Here is an 18,746-nt window from a genome sequence, read left to right as displayed (position 1 = left end):
CAAATTTTGATACAAAAAAATAAGAAAATGATTTTCTTTATTTTTTGTAAATGCAATTATTAATTATCAATAAAAAACTGATATAATTTTTAAAATCTAAAGTATTTTTAATTTTTTTCCAATTTATAAAATTATAATTCTTTAATTTATTTATAACTTTAAATCCGAAGAGTTTTTGTACTCAAAAAATTTTTTTTAAAATTAAAATTGTTTACAAATTCCGATTTTTATTAAATTTACAAAATAATAATTTTTTATCAATTGTAAAAATTGGCTTTAAAAGAAAGTATAAAAATTTTGTATGTCAAAAAAATTTTTTTTTACTTTTTAATGTTGAAAATAAAAAAAGTTAAAAATTTATTTAAAAAATTAAAAATTCTTTTAAAATAGTAAAAACTATTATTAATATTAGAAAAAAATTTCAAGACTATTATTCTTCCCCAAAACAAATCCCGATTACTAAATTAATCTCTTCGAAGCTTAAAATTCTCCCGTGCAAAAAATTAGAAAGCTTATTTAACCCGATTTTCCCACGCGGATAACAATAACAATAATTTCTAATAATATAAATATATTCTTCCTAATAAAAAAAATGTAAAATGATATGACTGACTGTATATAATACATATGTATGTGTCGGTATATACAATACTGAAAGTATATAAAGTATTAAGTGTAAATGATAATAATTATTATTGCGGGCGTATTTGTTCAGTGGATGATGATCCGGAAGATCCATCAATAGTCACGACAATAGCTACTTGGTTCGTTGATGGCGTAATGTCATCATCCGCCGGATAATAATGATCCCAATTACCCCGTTGATTCTGCAACGTATCAATGCGGAAATGCCAGTGTGTCGCGTATTTATTCTTGATATTAAGATGATTAATAATGTTGTTGATGTTATTATTATTATTGTAATAATATCTATTACTACTGTGATGATTATAATAGCATGTTGGTGTGTACTGACATATTGATGAGTATGCACGCTTGATAACCAACCAACACCGCAAAATCCACAGAGCCACTTGTTTAAGACCGACCAGAGAACAATTGGCACTGCAACCAAAGAATAACAGACGAAATTTTCAAATAATAATATCCCGTAACAACAAAGCCAATTAAATAAAATGCTAACTTCATCAATTAATAACACATACAATCATAAAGTATGCCAATTTCAACGATCGCATCAATCACATCAATTTAGAGGTTCAAATAATTAAAATATGACAAACAATAAATAAAATAAAAATAGACAAAATAATAAAATTATAAAAATATAATTAGACAGAGGTAAGGAGTTTTGTCTGAGAGACGAAACAGAAGATTCTTACATCTTAACCAAGGGTCAGTGGGAAGGCTGTCCCAATGGCTGGATTGATGGAGAGAGTGGTGGTATTGGTAGATGTGGTAGTTGTGGTGATGGTGGTGTTGGTAGCCCATTCAGGTTCAGGCAGATGGGGGGTAGTTGTCTTACCATGCCGGTGCCAAATTGCTGCAGCAGACCCGAGCCTTGTTGGGATGTTGTTGATGACACTGACGGTCGACGGGAATTACGAATGCTTGTCATACTCGAGCTCAGAAGGTACGGTACACTGTTACTTGTTGCCGGCATTCCGCCCTAAATTAAATAATAACAATAGTACTTTGTAATTAGTCCGTCCTTTGTCTCGGCTATTAAAGTGGTAACGCGTCTAAAATCCGAGAAGACGATATAAATAAACTATTTGATTTTAATTGAAATATTTTACTTGAATTCATTGTACAATATATTTGAGACGGATTTTGGATGATATAACAATAGAAATTCGAGTAATTTAAGAGAAAATTTTAAAATTATTGAAGAAATAAATTTTTATTTTTATCCTTCAGTTTTATTTTCTATTATTTTTTTTGGAAGACAATTGATTGTTTTAAAACAAGAGTAAAATTTTCAAAAAAATACTTTTCTTCAATCAAGTAGTATGAATCTTTTTTCAAGTCAAAATATTTAACTTGAACTTAAAGAAAAACTTCTATTACGCTGATAAAAGGATTTTTTAGTATTCAAAAAATCATTTCTTAGTATTTAAGAAATATTTTTTAAATATTAAGAAATATTTATTAATATTTAAGAAATGATTTCTTAAATACAAAGAAATCTTCTTAAATGTTAATTAAGAAATTCTTCTATCAGTATATTTTAAAAATCTTAAAAATATCCTAAATTTGAAGATTCCATTATAAATTTATTCAGCCAAAATATTAGAAATATTAAAAAATATTTATTTAATAAGCAATTTGCACCTCAAATTATAAGAATTTATAAAAGTTATTTTATTGTATTGTCTACAAGATTTAGATCAAGGGATCTATTAATTATGATCTACCATCTGACGGATATATCGCATAGAACAACAACAATAATTACCGTTGGAGGTGATAGGTTGACATTGGAGCCACGACGTTCTTGTGGTCCCGTACTGGAATGACGTCTAATAGGTAACCCGCCACCAGGAGTGCCTCCAGGTGAGCTTGAGCATGACGGCGCAATCCGTATCTTGGGTGTCATAAGAGTATTGTCTGATAGTCGACGACTTGGGAAGGCACTGGCAACCCGTAGGAAACCACCTTCGTTTGCTGATGATGACGAACCAAACCACCAACCACCCAGTAAACCTATTGATTAATTATTCAAGGTAAGTGTGCATATTGTATTGCGTGATTTACCCCTATAAATCCAAATTTAATGTGTTGATTATTGATTATAGTTATACAATATACTACCAGACATTGAATTTTTCCTCGTCATGTTTTCAGCAGAAGCAGTCATCGACATCGAGCCAATAGAAGTTTTACGGACCATGTCTTCAGCAGACGACGTCTTTCTCTGCTCAATGCGCAATCCAGGAATATTAAATGGCGGAACGTGCATATTTTCGGTGCTAAATTGGTGTCTCAATGGTCGATGACGCTCTGGGCTTGACATCGACAGTTTTAATTTGCTCGCTTGGTTCCTCTCGATACGCGTTAGCATGTCCTGCAGGATCTCCATTAGCACCGTGAATTGATCTATATTCAGGGACGGATTTACGGTGACTGGGAGAAGAATGGGCATTACTCTGGTTGCTAATAAGTTTATCGAGAGTCCGTATTTTTTGTTGCTCAGCAGAAGCCTATAAATGTCTTCAAGATAAATATATTTATTAGTTTGCAAGTTTTTATAGCTTCAATATTTAATTTTCGTGAAAAATGTTTTATTTTTAAAAGTATATTTACTAAATTGTCAAGAACTAAATGTTGAATTTAGTTTCAAGTAAAAAAAAAAAAAAATCAAATGAAGAAATAAAATTTCATCTCAATTTTTAAGTTTTGAAGTTGAAAAAACTTATTTCTAAACTTTTCTATAAATCTTTTTAAAGTTTTGTTATTTTTTAACTTAAAAAAAATATTTATATGGAAGATTTTTAATAATTTAAAAAAGTTTTTTTAATAAATTTGATCAAAATTATTAAAAGGAAATTATTATATTGGCTACTTAGTTGACGAAAAATCAAAGGAATGAAATGTGCGCATGCGCAGGGATAATGAATGGTATCAGGCGACAAAATATCTCCGACAAAATATCCCAAAAAAAATATATATCCCCGAGACTAAATATTACACAAAATCTATGATAAAAAGGGTACAATACGGTAACAAGCTTATGTGTTTTTAATTTAATTATTTAAGATATTTTGCACTGATAGTAGGATTTCTTAGTATTTAAGAAAATTTCTTTATATTTAAGAAATCATTGCTTAGTATTTAAAAAATATTTTTTAGTATAATATTTCTTAGATACTAGAAATAGTAGATAGTAGAAATATTTCTTAAATACAAAGAAATCCTTCTATCAGTGTGTCTGGGGATATTTTGTCGGGGAATCAAGAATAATGGAACCTAATAAATATTTTATTGAAGGCTAAATTATATATAAAAATATAAAAATATTAAAATGAATGGAGGTGTAATTCTTAATAATAATTTACTCATTGGAAAAAATGATGAATTAAACTCACGCCTACCAAAGACTTAAAAATATGGGCTAAGTTTAATCCATTAGAGGATTGTAAGATTCGCTTGAGTTAGAACCTTTCCAATTAGGAGATTAATTACGAATAAAGTTTTGAATTGAGCCATACTTACTTACTACCCGCAAAACGGCATCTGGCTCTTGTAATTTTATCTCCCACAATAAAGGAAATACCTCGTCGGTTATTTGCTGAGTATCCAATTGTTCAAGAATTCTAGAGAGACAATTCATTAAGACTCGAGAGTCTGTCGTGCTACCCTCAAATGCCTGCATTAACTTCGGTAACACGATATTTTTCAGCGAATTTTCGTCAATATAATCACACACTTTCGACACTGCGACAAATGCCGCTGCCTAATGGACACAATTAAACCCGGAATTTAGAAATAATTGTTGAAGATAGTCGTAATAAATTTTATTTTAGCTTACTTGAACTTGAATATTTGGACTCTCAAATGATGAATAGAGTACTGGGAGCATCTCTCCATTAATTATTTCACTGGGAGTTTTCTCAAAGACAACATGGAGGTTTTCCAGCAGCACGACTGTCCCTTGAACGGACCTTGGACTCGAAAATAGTTCACGAAATGAGGGCAAGATTATTTTTTCATAATCTTCGGTGCTACTTTGTTGAATTATGAATAACATTGGTTGCAGTACTGACGCAAATACTTCTTGGGATTTTGATTCTGCTTGGAGGTAAGGCCAGATATGTTGGTACCACAATTTCTATAATTTTATTTTGTTGAAATTTAAGATTACTTCGACGTTGACGGCAAAAAGATTAATAATTTTTCCAAGTACAGTAGGGAAATATTTAAAGGGAAAATTCCAATTTCTTACCAGAGGTATAAAAGGAAGCACCTCTTTGAGCGTATTTCTATAGAAATGTGCCTTCTGATTTGGGTCTTTCATGTTTATTACATCGAGAAATTGAAGCGCGTGCACTGAAGGATCGCTGGAAATAATAGTATCAAAATAAGGGATGATTTATTTTATAAATTACAAGTGTGTATTTAATGTTTTAATTTTAAATTCAAATATCATTATTTCTTAAACTGTATTTACCTAAAGTACTTTATGAGCGAAAGATGCTTCGCTATGGGTCTTGCCTCGGGATCTTTATGAAGTAATCTAGAAACTGCTTCGTGGAGAGCAATAGGTACTCTTGAAAGAAGGTTTTCTACATTTTCATTCAGCTGGAAATTATTTTTAATATTATCGTGTTTTTTTTTTTTTTTTTTTTTTTTGTTCAACAATCGATTGTAAAACAATACCAAAAAGAATTATTTTTATACAAATAATTATTTTTGAAATAAATTGTATCAGAAGCTTGCTTGATTTTAAAATTAACCCTCAGTAGATCAAATTAACGCTTCAGGTCATGCTAACCTTGACACAAATATAAATGTCAGTATTTTCACTTTACTAAAATATTTATCAATATTTTCTCAATATTTTTTGTTCAATTCATTTTTATTATTGAAAAAAATTCCTTTTTTTTTTTTTTTTTTTGCTAATTTAAACTACAATTAGTATTTAAAAAATTAAAAATAATAAAAAAAAATTTCTTTTGAAAAAAATCAGCAATTTTGTAATAAGAAATGAATTTTTAGAAAATGCTGAATAATTTGTTGAAAAAAAGTTTTTTTACTGTCAGAAAAATTTTAAATTCTTCAAAATTTTAAACAAATTAATTTCTTATTAAAATATTGGTAATTTGTTAAGAAAAATAATTTTTTTGTCAGTGGAGGGTAGAAAAAAATTATAAAAATAACAATAGATTTTATAAATGAACTATGATTAATTGTATCGGTCAAATAAAATAAGGTATTAATAAATAAATGTTAAAACTTACATTATCCAATTGTTTAATGTAATCAGAATTACTATGATTGGCTTGTATAAGTGATCTGCCGTCATTGTAAATGGTAGCAATAACCATTCCAAGACTAAACATATCGCTACGAATACTGGATAATTTTGTTAATTGTATTTCCGGTGCAATATAATCAAGGTTTGGTTGAATTATTTTCGATAATTTATTGGTCCATGGGTGACACGGTATTGGATCTAGGCCATTGTCATTAGTCCGTTCTATAAGTGTTAATTAATGAATAAAAATGGTAGAAATATAATAATTAACCCTTCAGGATTCTAAAAATTTTTGCGAAAAAGAAAATCCAATAGCGCGAGTACTGATGGGTTAAAATAGTGAAATAAATTTTTTTCTAAAAATCATTTTTATTTTTATAAAACCAATAGGATAGAAAAGTAAAAAAATTCATAGAAATATATTATATTTTATATAAAAATGATATAAAATATAAGTTTTACCAACAAACTCGAGGCCAAATAACTTCCATGTTCCTTTTTTCGTTATGATAATGCTACTGGGACAGACATTCTTATGTATAACCTTGCAGCTGCAGTGAAGAAAAGAAAGCGCCTCGGTGATCTACAATGGACGTGTCAAGTGAATATTGTTGATGACAAAAAAATAGATGAAAAGAGTGAACATGAATAGAATGGGAGTGAAAAGCTATTATAAAAAATGTACGAGACTAGATGGAAAATAATTCACAAGTCATCACATTTGACTACTGTGTTGCTTTAATGTTTGTAAATTACTTTAAATCAAAAAGAGTCTAAACAAATATTGTGCTTCATGATGAAGATAAGGATTTTTTTCTTCTACATTAATTTCTTTATATTTTTAGCTAGAAAAATTTTATTTCAGAAAAATAGTCTCGAAAATATCTAAAAATAATTATTTCATTACATTATTTTTTTTATTTAATGCTTCTTTACTATTTAATAATGGATTTGTAAGGATAAAAATGAAAGTTTAATGTAAAAATAAAATGTACAACCTGTAACAACCCATACTTTATCTCCATTGGAACCATGTCATATTCCTTAATTAGAATTGGTCGATGTCCTGGTGGCTGCTGATGAGGATTCTGTGGGCCGGCCGCATAATTTGAGTTTGGATTAGCGGCGGTTGGAATTGCTGTTGCAGCTTGTTCCCTGTAGGCCAATACATTTGCTAAACTTCCGAGGACAGGCTCTGTTGCAAATGCCAGCGTTTCTGCGCACTCTTTTACTGGATGAATTACCTTCATAATTGATTAATTATATTCTATTAGAACTTGTATTATTTCCATTAAAATCATCCCGACGTACACTGTCAAAAGTGCACAGTTAAATCTACTTGATCATTTCATATACAGATAATCCGATTTAGTAATTAATCGCAATTTCCTGTTTGTTAAAATATCGAAGTATTGAGATTTAATGACACCAACAATTTATATTTTTCCATAATTCATAACATTTAAATGCTTAATTTAATATTCATCAATCAATCTTACTTGTCAAGCATAAATTTATTCAATAAAACAATAAAATCTTAGTGATAAAATCAATCAATCAAATTTATCAATTATTGACACGTCAACAAAACCGGCTCATCTAATTATTGACATACCGGCGCTCCTATTGTTGATAGTTAAAATGCGCATGCACTATTAATCTATTGAACTGAATATAATAACTGAAGTACAGGAAAAAAAATTATTTTTTTAACATTTAAACAGTTTTTAATCAAAAAAAAATTTTCTATCCCTTCAATTTTCACAGAACAAAACTACAACACACAAAAAACAATTACTTGAAGTAATTTAGGATGTCGATAGTCCTCCAAATTTCTTGCACACCTTCTCAAAATTTCAGTAACAGTCTCCTTGTGTTTGGGCTTGTGAAATTTTTCAACAGACCTTTTTTCGAAGACAAACACAGACGCGTCCTAAGTAATAAACAAATAGTACATCAGAAATATTTTCTCTGCGATAATAATTAAAAGTTTTAATATCAATAAAAATTCCTGAGGGTACTGAAGAAAGATATCTAAGTAAAGAGAAATAAATACTTGTCCGTCGCTTTTTTTGTAGGCGTCAAAGATCCTCCAAACATGTTCCGGGCCCGCAGTAGCCGCCGGTGTTTGTTTCCGAGCCGCAAATTCTTCCCATATTGGATTACTTTCAACGATGTTGGGCTGAGTATTTTTGAACTTGAACATGGTAAAAATCCATCCAAATCAAACGATCATCATCAATCTTTCTCCAACTATTATGATTATTAATGATGATAAGTATTAATTATTTGCCCTTCTTTTTTCTTCATCAAATTTTACTTTATTTATTTTTCAATAATTATTATCTCTACTTCCGATTTAATTGATTGCCGCTTGAAGTAAACGTCAATATCTCGGTGTTAATTTTTAATAAATTTTCCCACTCTTACTCTTACACCCGCTGTCGAACAATACAGAATCTGAAAAAATCAATTTTCCTTCGGTTACACAAATATATAAATATACCCGGTTTATATTGATTCACATATACTGTCTTTTATCTCGTAAAAAAATATATATATCCATAGAAAATTGAAAAGGGTCGTTTGCTGGGATAAAATAAGTCCAACGTCTCTCTTTCTATCCAGTACCCTAGGGTAAACATAAGCTAACATATTTTTCTTCTTTAAAACTCACTATTTCAGTTTTCAGTTAAGTCGATCTCGTATTTTTATACTTTTTCTTTATTTTTAGAAACTATTATTTGTTTTCAGTGATAACCCACTTTCGACGAGCACGCTGTTGAATATGGACGCAGATTAATTACTCCTCGCATTGTCCTCTGGGTAATCCTATCAAATATCAAATAGGAGTTCCCGAGAGATGGTTAATTAGTGTATCAATAAAAGCGAGAAAACTAATAGGAATAGAGTTTTAATAGTGAAATAAAAAATAAAGGGAATACCCGAGTTTGGCACTAATTAGATTCCAGAATTTACCGAGGACGGTTAGTCTGAAGTTGTGGAACAGGTGAGAAATCGTTACTTTGTATAGTTACAATTTTCTTAACACAAACTGTATTCATTTATCTCGCTGTCGACAATCTAATTTAACTAATTATTTAATTAAATTTCAGAAGTTTATTTTGATGAATGCTAAGTAATTGTTTAGAAATATATAATGATTTTTTTAATAACAATTTATTGTTCACTGGTGATAAATTTTTTTTAATTTATTTTAATACTTTTTAAGGTAAAAGTGTTCAAAAATGCTCTATCTCTAGATACATAATTAAGAAATAGCCTTGTATCTTGAGAAATATTGACATTTTTAAAGATATAAGCTCATCCCAATGTTACACTCATCAAGACCTTTCATTTGAGTACCCACATCAATTTTTCATATATTTATATATATTATATATATGTATATATATATGAAAAATATATCAAAAATGCATGTGGATACTCAAATGAAAGCTCTTAATGAGTGTAACATCGGGATGAGCTTACATTTTTAAAAATATCAATAATTAAGAAATGACCTTGTATCTTGTTAACTATTGACATTTTTAAAGATATAAGCTCATCCCAATGTTACACTCATCGAGACCTTTCATTTGAGTACCCATATCAATTTTTCATATATTTTGTATATTTATATATATATTACATATATGTATATATGAAAAATATATCAAAAATGCATGTGGGTACTCAAATGAAAGCTCTTGATGAGTGTAACATCGAGATGAGCTTATATCTTTAAAAATATCAATAATTAAGAAATGATCTTGTATCTTGTCAACTACTGACATTTTTAAAGATATAAGCTCATCCCAATGTTACACTCATCAAGACCTTTCATTTGAGTACCCACATCAATTTTTCATATATTTATATATATTATATATATGTATATATATGAAAAATATATCAAAAATGCATGTGGGTACTCAAATGAAAGCTCTTGATGAGTATAACATCGGGATGAGCTTATATCTTTAAAAATGTCAATAGTTGAAAAATTACAGTGCAATTTAACAAAAGTCATTATTTAATAAAGCACAATTTTATTTATTTATAGTTCACAAGTCACGGCAGTCACACAGTGACTGCATGGTTGCTAGTTTTTTTTTTTAAAAGTTACTGTGAGAAAAATCTTTATTTCTTCAGCCAAGAAATAAAATCTTCAACAAATTAATTGCTCATTTAAAAAAAAAAAAAAACATTTTTTCTCTCAATGCACTCAGTGATATAAAAAATGTACTATGACTATTCGGCTAATAAATCAAGACTAAATTTTTTGTTGATGTCTTAAAGTGTAAAAAAGAACTGGTAAATAGTAAATAACTACACTAAATTTGAACAATGTAACCTTTTACTGTTATCATATTTAATAAAAGCACTTCCGAATGCTACAAAAGTAGAGTTATGACTTGTGACTATTGAAAGAAGAAATCAATATATCGCAGCTGAGTAGATAAAAATGATATGTATTGAAAAGTAGACAAAGATAGAGAGGAACTTCTAAACAATCAAGGAATCAAAGTTTTAGAACTGTCTGATTTGCCGTGAAATGGCTCTATTGTAATTCCATATTGCAACAGATCGTCTAAAAATATACTATTGGCTGGCGTCGAAGCGTTAAAATTTTTTATCGGAATTTGTCGATAGATATTTAACCAGAAAATCGAGGAAAAATTTAGTTCGATATGAATATTCAATCTGAATAACTTGAGCGCCTAAGGCGTGTACATATTTGATTTAAATTTAAAAAGATTCAAAAACAAAAGTTAGGTGTATTGAATAAATTGTTTACGCAGATATAAGTTTGGATTCAACTTAACTGCATAGTTTAATCGGTAAGGTGTGTGAAGGTCGAGCTTGTTAAACAAAAAAAAAATTAGTTTGTAGTTATAACAACTATCGTACTTTCCAATTAGCAAAGTTTTGTTCTACAATAAGTTTAAATTTTAAAGTTCAGCGGCAAGTTATTAAAAGTGATACAAGGAAATTGAAAATTATTTAAGTTTAAAAAAAAATTAAGTTAGTTTATCGATAAAACTTTAAGAGTGTAACTATGTCAATTATATTCTTATGGATAAAAGTTGTAAGCCTTAAATAACTGTAAATTTAAAAATAATTGATCCCTTGAAAACTTTTAAGTCATTGATTTATTATACAAGTTTAAAGAACTGAAAAAAGTTTTAATTATTAATAATAGAATTTTAATTATTAGTTTAATTTATTGGATGAGTTTTTATAATGAAAATTGAATTAAGTGTATTAAAAGTTTATCAATAATTATTTTCCTCAATTATCTCGGGAAATGAATTGATGATATTTTATTCTTCAATAGACTTTTATTTTTATTTTTTTTTTTTCTTATTGAATTTCTTTCTGACAGAAATAGTCTGATCAAAGCTTTAAGTAAATAACCGGTGAAACAGATCTATACAATTAAACAAGTAAATAATACAGTATAGTATACTATAGTTGACTTGAACAAAAGACTGATGTATATAAAAGGGTTTTGACCGGTCCGTAAAGCGAAAATAGATTGAGTTTCAAAGGAAATAATTAACCGACTTTTACGCGGTAATTATTAACGTGTCGGAAAATGATTTGCATTTATTTAAATGTATCTGTGTGTTTAGTTACTTTTAAAGTGCAATAAAGTATGCACAGTAAAAAATTTTGCATTGCATCAAAAAACTTAGTGTTAAATATTTAACACTTTTATATGTAAATTTAATATTTCAATACTGGCATTTTAATACGTCGTATCACATAATTTAACAAATTGATTTTTATAACAATATTATTAGAAATTTAAAGGTCAAATAATTTACACGGAAAAAAGAAAAATTACATTATATAATGTGGTGCTCCGTGATGAAAACTGGAAAAATTACAGTTTCAGATTGTAATTATTACAGATTTTATAAGAATTACATTATAGAATGTAATATTTACATTGAAAGCTCTGAAAATTAACATTCAAAGTTTGAATTTAGAAAAATGTTATTTTGAACTGTAATTTTTCTAGTTTTTAATACGACGGGACACTTATTACTATTTATAATGTAATTTTTTGAGTTTTCTTTTTTCCGTGTAATAACTATTTTCATCCGTTAAATTTCATTTAATCAATGTTAAAAGTGAACCATTTTTACCGTATGCTAAATCTACACAAAAAAGTGTTAAATATTTAACCTAAAAATTTTTAACACAAAATTTTTTGACGCAATCACGAAAAACTATCCATGAAAAAAAAATATATATTTCGAAATATGTAAATATATTAAAAATCTATAAAAAATATATAAATTATGTATAGTAAATATATTTTTAATAACTAACTTTTGGCCGATTTTCATATATATATTTTATATATTTTAAATATATTTTAGATGTATTCAAAATATATTCTTTTAAATATTTAGCTATGTATTTTAATATATATCTTGAATATATCTAAAATAAGTTAGTTATTAAAAATATATTTACTATACATATTTTTTATAGATTTTTAATATATTTAAAATATATTTTTTATATTTTTTTTTCATGCGGGTGAATACTAACGTATTAAAAGATAACTTTCCATTGAAATTAGTTTTAAAAATAAAAAATTATAATAAAATAATAAAAATAAAAAAAGATATATTGAATTTTAGTGATTTGTTATTTTTAAGTTAAAATCTTTTTATGGTTCAGTAGGTGAAAACTAATTCTCAACAAACACCCACGTTGACGTAGAGAATGATTTTATAAGCAAGTAAAGAGGAAGTTAAGGAAAGGCAAGGGATGTGTTGGTAATGGGATAACATTCGTCTTACTTGCTCGGGTGATGTGCAATTAAGGGTGGATATGGAGTATTCCTCAGAGAATAGACGGAATGCAGGACGAGGGCAAAGAGATAGATAGATAGATAGATAGATAGATAGATAGTAGGATGCTATATCTGATGGCTACTCGGTTATACGGCTCTACTACTGGCATGGGTCTTGAGAGACTCAGTAATGTGCAAACGAGCATCCAGAGTATCCAAGTCTCATACTCTACCTTTATATCTTTCAACATCACATTTGCTAAAAGCTAGTGAATCTATTTTGTACGTCGAAGCCATAAAATTTGCCTTTTAAATATTTAATTAAAAATATTTCGTTTGAAAACCAGCATAAACATTTATTTAATTACACAAGTTTGTTTTCATGAGGTAAACTTTGTAATGCCAGAGTAATGCAAGGGAATTAAGTGTATTTACTTTCAGTCCATTGGTCAAAAGGTCAGGTTAGTCGTTAATTAAATTCTTGAGAGATCTTCGGGATCAAAGATTCGATCTTAATTATTCTCGTCAATTCAATATGATTGAACCTCAATTTTAAAGATATTTTATGTTTTATCTAAATTTTTATAGAAGCTTAAAATTAAATGATTTTAGCAAGATTTGCAGATCTGAAAATGCGTAATGAGATGTCAATAATCTTGTTAACTAATTATGGAATTAACTGATTTAGATCCGAATAGATAAAAACAAAATCTCAACTATTTTTCAGAGAAGGACTTTATTAATCTAAAATCTGGAAAAATATTATCAGATCTGAATATTTTTTCCCGAGAAGTAAAATAAGATCTGCCTAGATCTAATATTGTAAGATCAGACATCATCAGATCTGATCATGTTTAATGTTGTATTTAGTTGAAATATAATTAAATCTGAGCAAATCTTGTCCGATTTTATCAAATCTGACCTTTTCTTCCGATAATTATGATGAGATCTTATATATTTAGGTCAAATATCATCAGATCTGATTATATTTGATATTGTATGTAGCTTAAATATAATTTGATCTGATCAGATCTAATCATATTCCGTTTAATTTAATGTTTTTTCCCGGAAAATATGATGAGGTCTGATTTTATGAGGTCAAACATTATCAGATCTGATCATGATAATGCTGTATTTAGTTAAAATATGATTAAATCTTGTCCCAATTTATCAAATCTGACGTATTCTTCCGAGAATTTTGATGAGATCTTATATATGTAGGTCAAATATTATCAAATCTGATTATATTTGATATTGGATGTAGCTTAAATATAATTTGATCTGATCAGATTTAATCATATTCCATTTAATTTAATTTTTTTCCCGGAAAATATGATGAGATCTGATATTATCAGATCTGATTATGTTTGATGGTACATTTAGTCAAAATACAATTGTATCTAATCAGTTTGCTAAAATATAATTAAACCTGGACCTACAGATAATAAGATAAATAATATCTGAAAGTATACAACATTTATTTTTAACCTGTCATTACTCGAGAGGGAATAAGCAATAAAAAAGTTTTTAAAGCTTTGAAATATAATTATGATTATTGTTTGTATCCGTATAATCTTGAGAAAAATAAATATCGAGAGCTTTGAAAAAATAAGAGCTACTAAATAAAAGCTTGTTGCAATTTAAAAGTTAAGAAAAAAATATATCGAGTAATTGAAGAATATATAAATAGAATTCACCGGGAAATTTATATTTGATATTAAAATAAATATAAATAAAATAAAGAGAGAAAATATTTACAGTAATAAAAAAATATTATTATTTTTTATCATACTATTTCAAAGTTAGCTCGACTATATATAAAATTTTAAAAGTATAACCCCTTGAAGTGAGAGCGATCCTATTTTATTCCCGCCTACACTATACACTACTGCTCATTTTATATATCAGTCACTTGAGAGTGAGATCTCTAGCTCTTTCCTTCCTTCCTTCCTTCCGTCCTTCCGTCCTGTTCTTTCTTTCTTCCTTTCGTCGTTACTATTCTCTGGGGACACACAGCAACAGCCGTTTATAGACGTTACTTTTATATCATATACATATTTTAATATAAACAGTGAGGTGAAAGACCAATTATATTATTATTTTATCTAAGTAGTGAGCTAATTTTCTTTTGAGAAAATATTGGGTGTTTAAACGGGAAAATTAACTTTGGAAAATTTAGCTTTCATGTCGGGGAAGAAATTTTTTTTTTCCCCTAATTAATCTTTAATGCTTAATTAAATTTATTAACTAATAGTTACAAGAACTCATTAATTTACATCTCAATCTTAAGTCCGTATTAAAACAAAATTATATTTATGATTTTTATTCCAAAAAATTTATATAAACAATTAGCAAAATTTTTTCTTACTTTTATCCCTTCAAATTATCGTAAAATAAAATGAAAATTCCTAAAAAAATCAAGATATTTCTCCCTATTGTACAAAATTCAACAACAATAGTAACAATTGAAAATGTTGATGCGATTTGAAAGCACAGATTTTTCTACTGCAAATAAATCGGATCAATTTGTACAATATATCGGCTCAATATTTCTATAAATTTTAGTTATTTGTTATTTTTATAAAATTTTGAACAAATTAAAAATTTGTTTTTAGACAAACAAATTAAAAAACTAACTCAAATATTATTGAGTTTTTATAATTGTAAAAAATTTCCTCAATGTCTAAATAGTTGAATAATTTATAATAAAATAAAATGAAACAAAAAAAAAAAAAAAAAAAAAAAATAAAATACTCTCCCGTTTATTATTAATAATCTTGTTATTATACCACTTGTGTTTAATTAATCATAATTCTTTATCCTCTCCATTGTTTACCCTAGAATTTCCTCCACACGCTCATTCAAAGAAAGGGATCAATGCTATAAAATAAAAAAAATTCTATGTTTAATATCATAAGCTCTACCATACTTCTTAATAAAATAAAAATACTTGAGCGAAATATTTTTCCGGGTCCCTGATTCCCAATCCATAAACCAATTAAATATTTAAACAAACAAACTTTAAAAGCTGAGACGTAAAATGAAAGTTAAATAAGGGTAAAAAGTTAAAGAAAACTTTCGCTGAATAAACCTTGTCGAAACGGCCAATCGATTAATTGATGGATTTAAATTAGTGTCTATTAATAACTATTAATCCCAATCCTAAATCCTCAATTATAAATCATAAATTATCAATTATTAATTAAACATCACACGAGTTTTTAAAATAAAACCCGGTAATCCCTCAAAGATAACTAAGCACGATGAACGAAATTGGCGTTTAAATTTGAAACGTGCCCACGGGGTGAAAACGTTAAATCTAATCCTGCGATTTGATTCATCTCTAATCCGATATAAACACAAACTACGTGCTTGATTGGAATAAACCTTTATTAAAAAATAATTTTAACAAAAAATTATAATTAAAACGAATGAATAAATAAAAGGGTAAAAGTTGAATTTAAAATGAGTCTCTCTCACCTGTTGCCGAAAGTGTGTCTTCTGTTTGAATGGCTCTTTGGCTCAAAGTACCAAAAAAAAACTTTTTAAAAGCGGCTCATACGATAAATAATAACGATGAGCAGCACCAATTTGATGACTACAACAAAAAGTATCAAATGAAACAAAAACAACAACAACAAGTGTGTCCGCGACGTGGTGATTCGTGAGGCCGGCGATCAACTGACTTGATTACGTTCGGGTGTTCTCGAGTAACGGGGGATGCATGTATAGGTAAATGAGAGCGGCGATATACGTCTATATATGTTGATACAAACGCGAGAGAGTGAAAATGAGGAAGGTGAAGAACGTGAACGTGAACGGAGAGGAAGCGCCGGGCACCACGAAAACGACTACCACGACAACGATCTTCCTGATGCGAGGAGGAAGAAACAATAATGTCGGTTGTCTCGGTGGTGAAGTGCTCCAGCGGTCCTGTTTACAGGATAACAGGAGAGGAACCTTCTCTTCTCTTCTCTTCTCTTTCTGGTTTCTCCAACTCCCACCAGCTTCTCGTGGCAGCTACTATGTGCTGTGTGCTATGTGCTACTATAGGTTGGCTGTTCTCCTTCAGCCGTGGCGTTTGTCCCGGTATAGGTAATGATAAGAATCCATACGCAGGCGCAAGCTTGCCCAGGGTATAGGCCTGCTACTGTCTGCCTGGATATTATAGGTCTGGGCTGCAGGTAGCTCGTTTGGCTAGGGGCTAGGGGCTGTAACCCTCCTCCGCTCACCCTTGTCTTCGACCTGTGTACTCAGTCATCTCGTTCTCTCTCCCGACTGGCAACTGACGTGGCTCTTGATGCCAACCAGTGTGCAAACCCCCGTAGGTCTACTCTCGCCTCTTTCGATATACACTAATATCTAGCTTCCTCTCCTGACCGAACTCTTTCCCTCTCGATTTTCCTAATTCCCCGTTAATTATTTGGGTCAAGGTTTCCTCTGCCCTTGGCATACACACCACTACCAGAGAGCTGCTAAATAACGCCGAGTTACGACGTAAATTAATAATCCTCCACGAATTAATAATCCTGAGACGTCATCTTTCGGCTTAAGAATTTTTTTAAGCATTCTTTTGCTCCATGCTTCGCTATTTATGCTGACAAAGCTTCGAATTTATTTGTTCTTCTTTGTTTTTATTGATACTTTTGTAGAGTATGCTGGACTAAAAGCTCAAGTTTGTTGAAACAATGTAGGTACATTTTAAATTAACGAGTCGTTTTTATATTCAGGCAATAGTTGCAACTTTTATACGCTTAATAGATGTTTATTTTGCATGAGTAATTCAGACAACATGAGTCACTTTTTAAATATTTGAATTTAAAGTAGAGTTATAGGGTAAATGCGCAAAGAGATTTTTATACTAGAGAAAGAACTATTGAATCTGAAAAAGTTTCAAAAATTCTTTTTCCACGCTATAGTTTTTATAAATTATGGGGATAATATTTTAAATAAATAACGAAATTTATTTCTTCTATTATAATGCTTTTATTAAATTATGACTCGAAAAGAATATCTTTACAAGGAGCGCTTTTGTAACCAACTGACTTAAACTTTAACCAACCAAAAAAGTGTAATGATCTTTCAGACTTAATAATAACAATAATAATAATTTTAATAAATCAAAGATAGTTAATATTATAACCCACACTATATCCGATTCAAATTGTTGGAGAATGATTAATTTTTCATTATTATTTGTTCACCATAATATTTTATCGGTATGAGGTCTCATACCATCAGAGAAAATTTAGGCAAAGATAACAATTAAAATTTGTTTTGACAATTATTATTACAGAAAGATGTAATTTTTGTACTCTGTGTAACTTTTTTCAGTAACTGAAAAAATAATTCGGACAGCCCAGACCAGGACTCGAACCTGGATCTTTTGGTTACGCGCCAAATGCTCTACCAGTTAAACTATCCGAGACCTATTCGTAATTACTATTCAGTTAGCTATTAAGTTAGAATAATAATAATAAAACTTATAACTATACTTATTTCTATAAGCATATAAAAAAATATCCTATATCATATAAACATCTTTTATCATATAAATATTCGTTCCTTGAAATAGTATTCGTTACCATGGATTAATTTTGAACTCTGGGGTTTAAATAATGACGCATATTCCAACAATTTTTTTATAATTTTTGAGTTTGAATAAAATGAAAGTATATAATAAAAATAAAATTATGTACAATCAAAATAAATTGATATAAAATTAAAAAATGTAGTAGTATAAGCAAAAGTGAGTTTATTATTTTGAAAATGTGAATTAATATAATATAAAATCAATGAAACATGCAATGAAAAATAATTCTTTAGATATTTTTATTTTCTTTTTATTCTTTATCGACTTTACTGATAGTAATGGTAATGATAGTAATTTAGGAGTCTGATTTATCTGATATAAATTTTTGGACAGATAATGAGGCTCAATAAATTGTAACTTTGATCTTGGTGCCCGATTGAAATTATTTCAAAGGAAAG

The 18,746-nt window shown here is 28.7% G+C and overlaps 1 protein-coding gene and 1 long non-coding RNA gene across 4 annotated transcripts; one reads left to right on the top strand and one right to left on the bottom strand.

Moving 5' to 3' along the window:
• Positions 1-405: 405 nt before the first annotated feature.
• Positions 406-16,793, bottom strand: LOC123267034 (SCY1-like protein 2). 3 transcript variants are annotated; one of them, XM_044731516.1, is made up of 14 exons: positions 16,236-16,793; positions 7,995-8,398; positions 7,737-7,871; positions 6,937-7,182; positions 6,401-6,521; positions 5,922-6,160; positions 5,132-5,262; positions 4,907-5,021; positions 4,493-4,792; positions 4,177-4,417; positions 2,776-3,174; positions 2,420-2,667; positions 1,487-1,630; positions 406-827 (listed from the first exon to the last, which is right to left on the bottom strand). In XM_044731516.1, the coding sequence occupies exons 2-14, from the start codon at positions 8,142-8,144 to the stop codon at positions 693-695; spliced, it is 2,604 nt and encodes an 867-aa protein (XP_044587451.1). In that variant the 5' UTR covers positions 8,145-8,398; positions 16,236-16,793; the 3' UTR covers positions 406-692. The 3 variants fall into 3 exon arrangements, with proteins under 3 accessions (XP_044587451.1, XP_044587452.1, XP_044587453.1); XM_044731517.1 differs by having other exon boundaries at positions 689-1,065; positions 1,344-1,630; XM_044731518.1 differs by having other exon boundaries at positions 689-1,065.
• On the top strand, positions 3,593-17,093 carry LOC123267037. Its single transcript, XR_006509947.1, has 3 exons — positions 3,593-3,698; positions 13,217-13,220; positions 17,084-17,093. It is a non-coding gene; the product is annotated as an uncharacterized LOC123267037 (long non-coding RNA).
• The last annotated feature ends 1,653 nt before the right edge of the window (positions 17,094-18,746 follow it).

This window comes from Cotesia glomerata, linkage group LG6 (assembly GCF_020080835.1).
Source record: "Cotesia glomerata isolate CgM1 linkage group LG6, MPM_Cglom_v2.3, whole genome shotgun sequence".
NCBI lineage: Eukaryota > Metazoa > Arthropoda > Insecta > Hymenoptera > Braconidae > Cotesia > Cotesia glomerata.
This window is presented reverse-complemented; position numbering and strand designations above follow the sequence as displayed.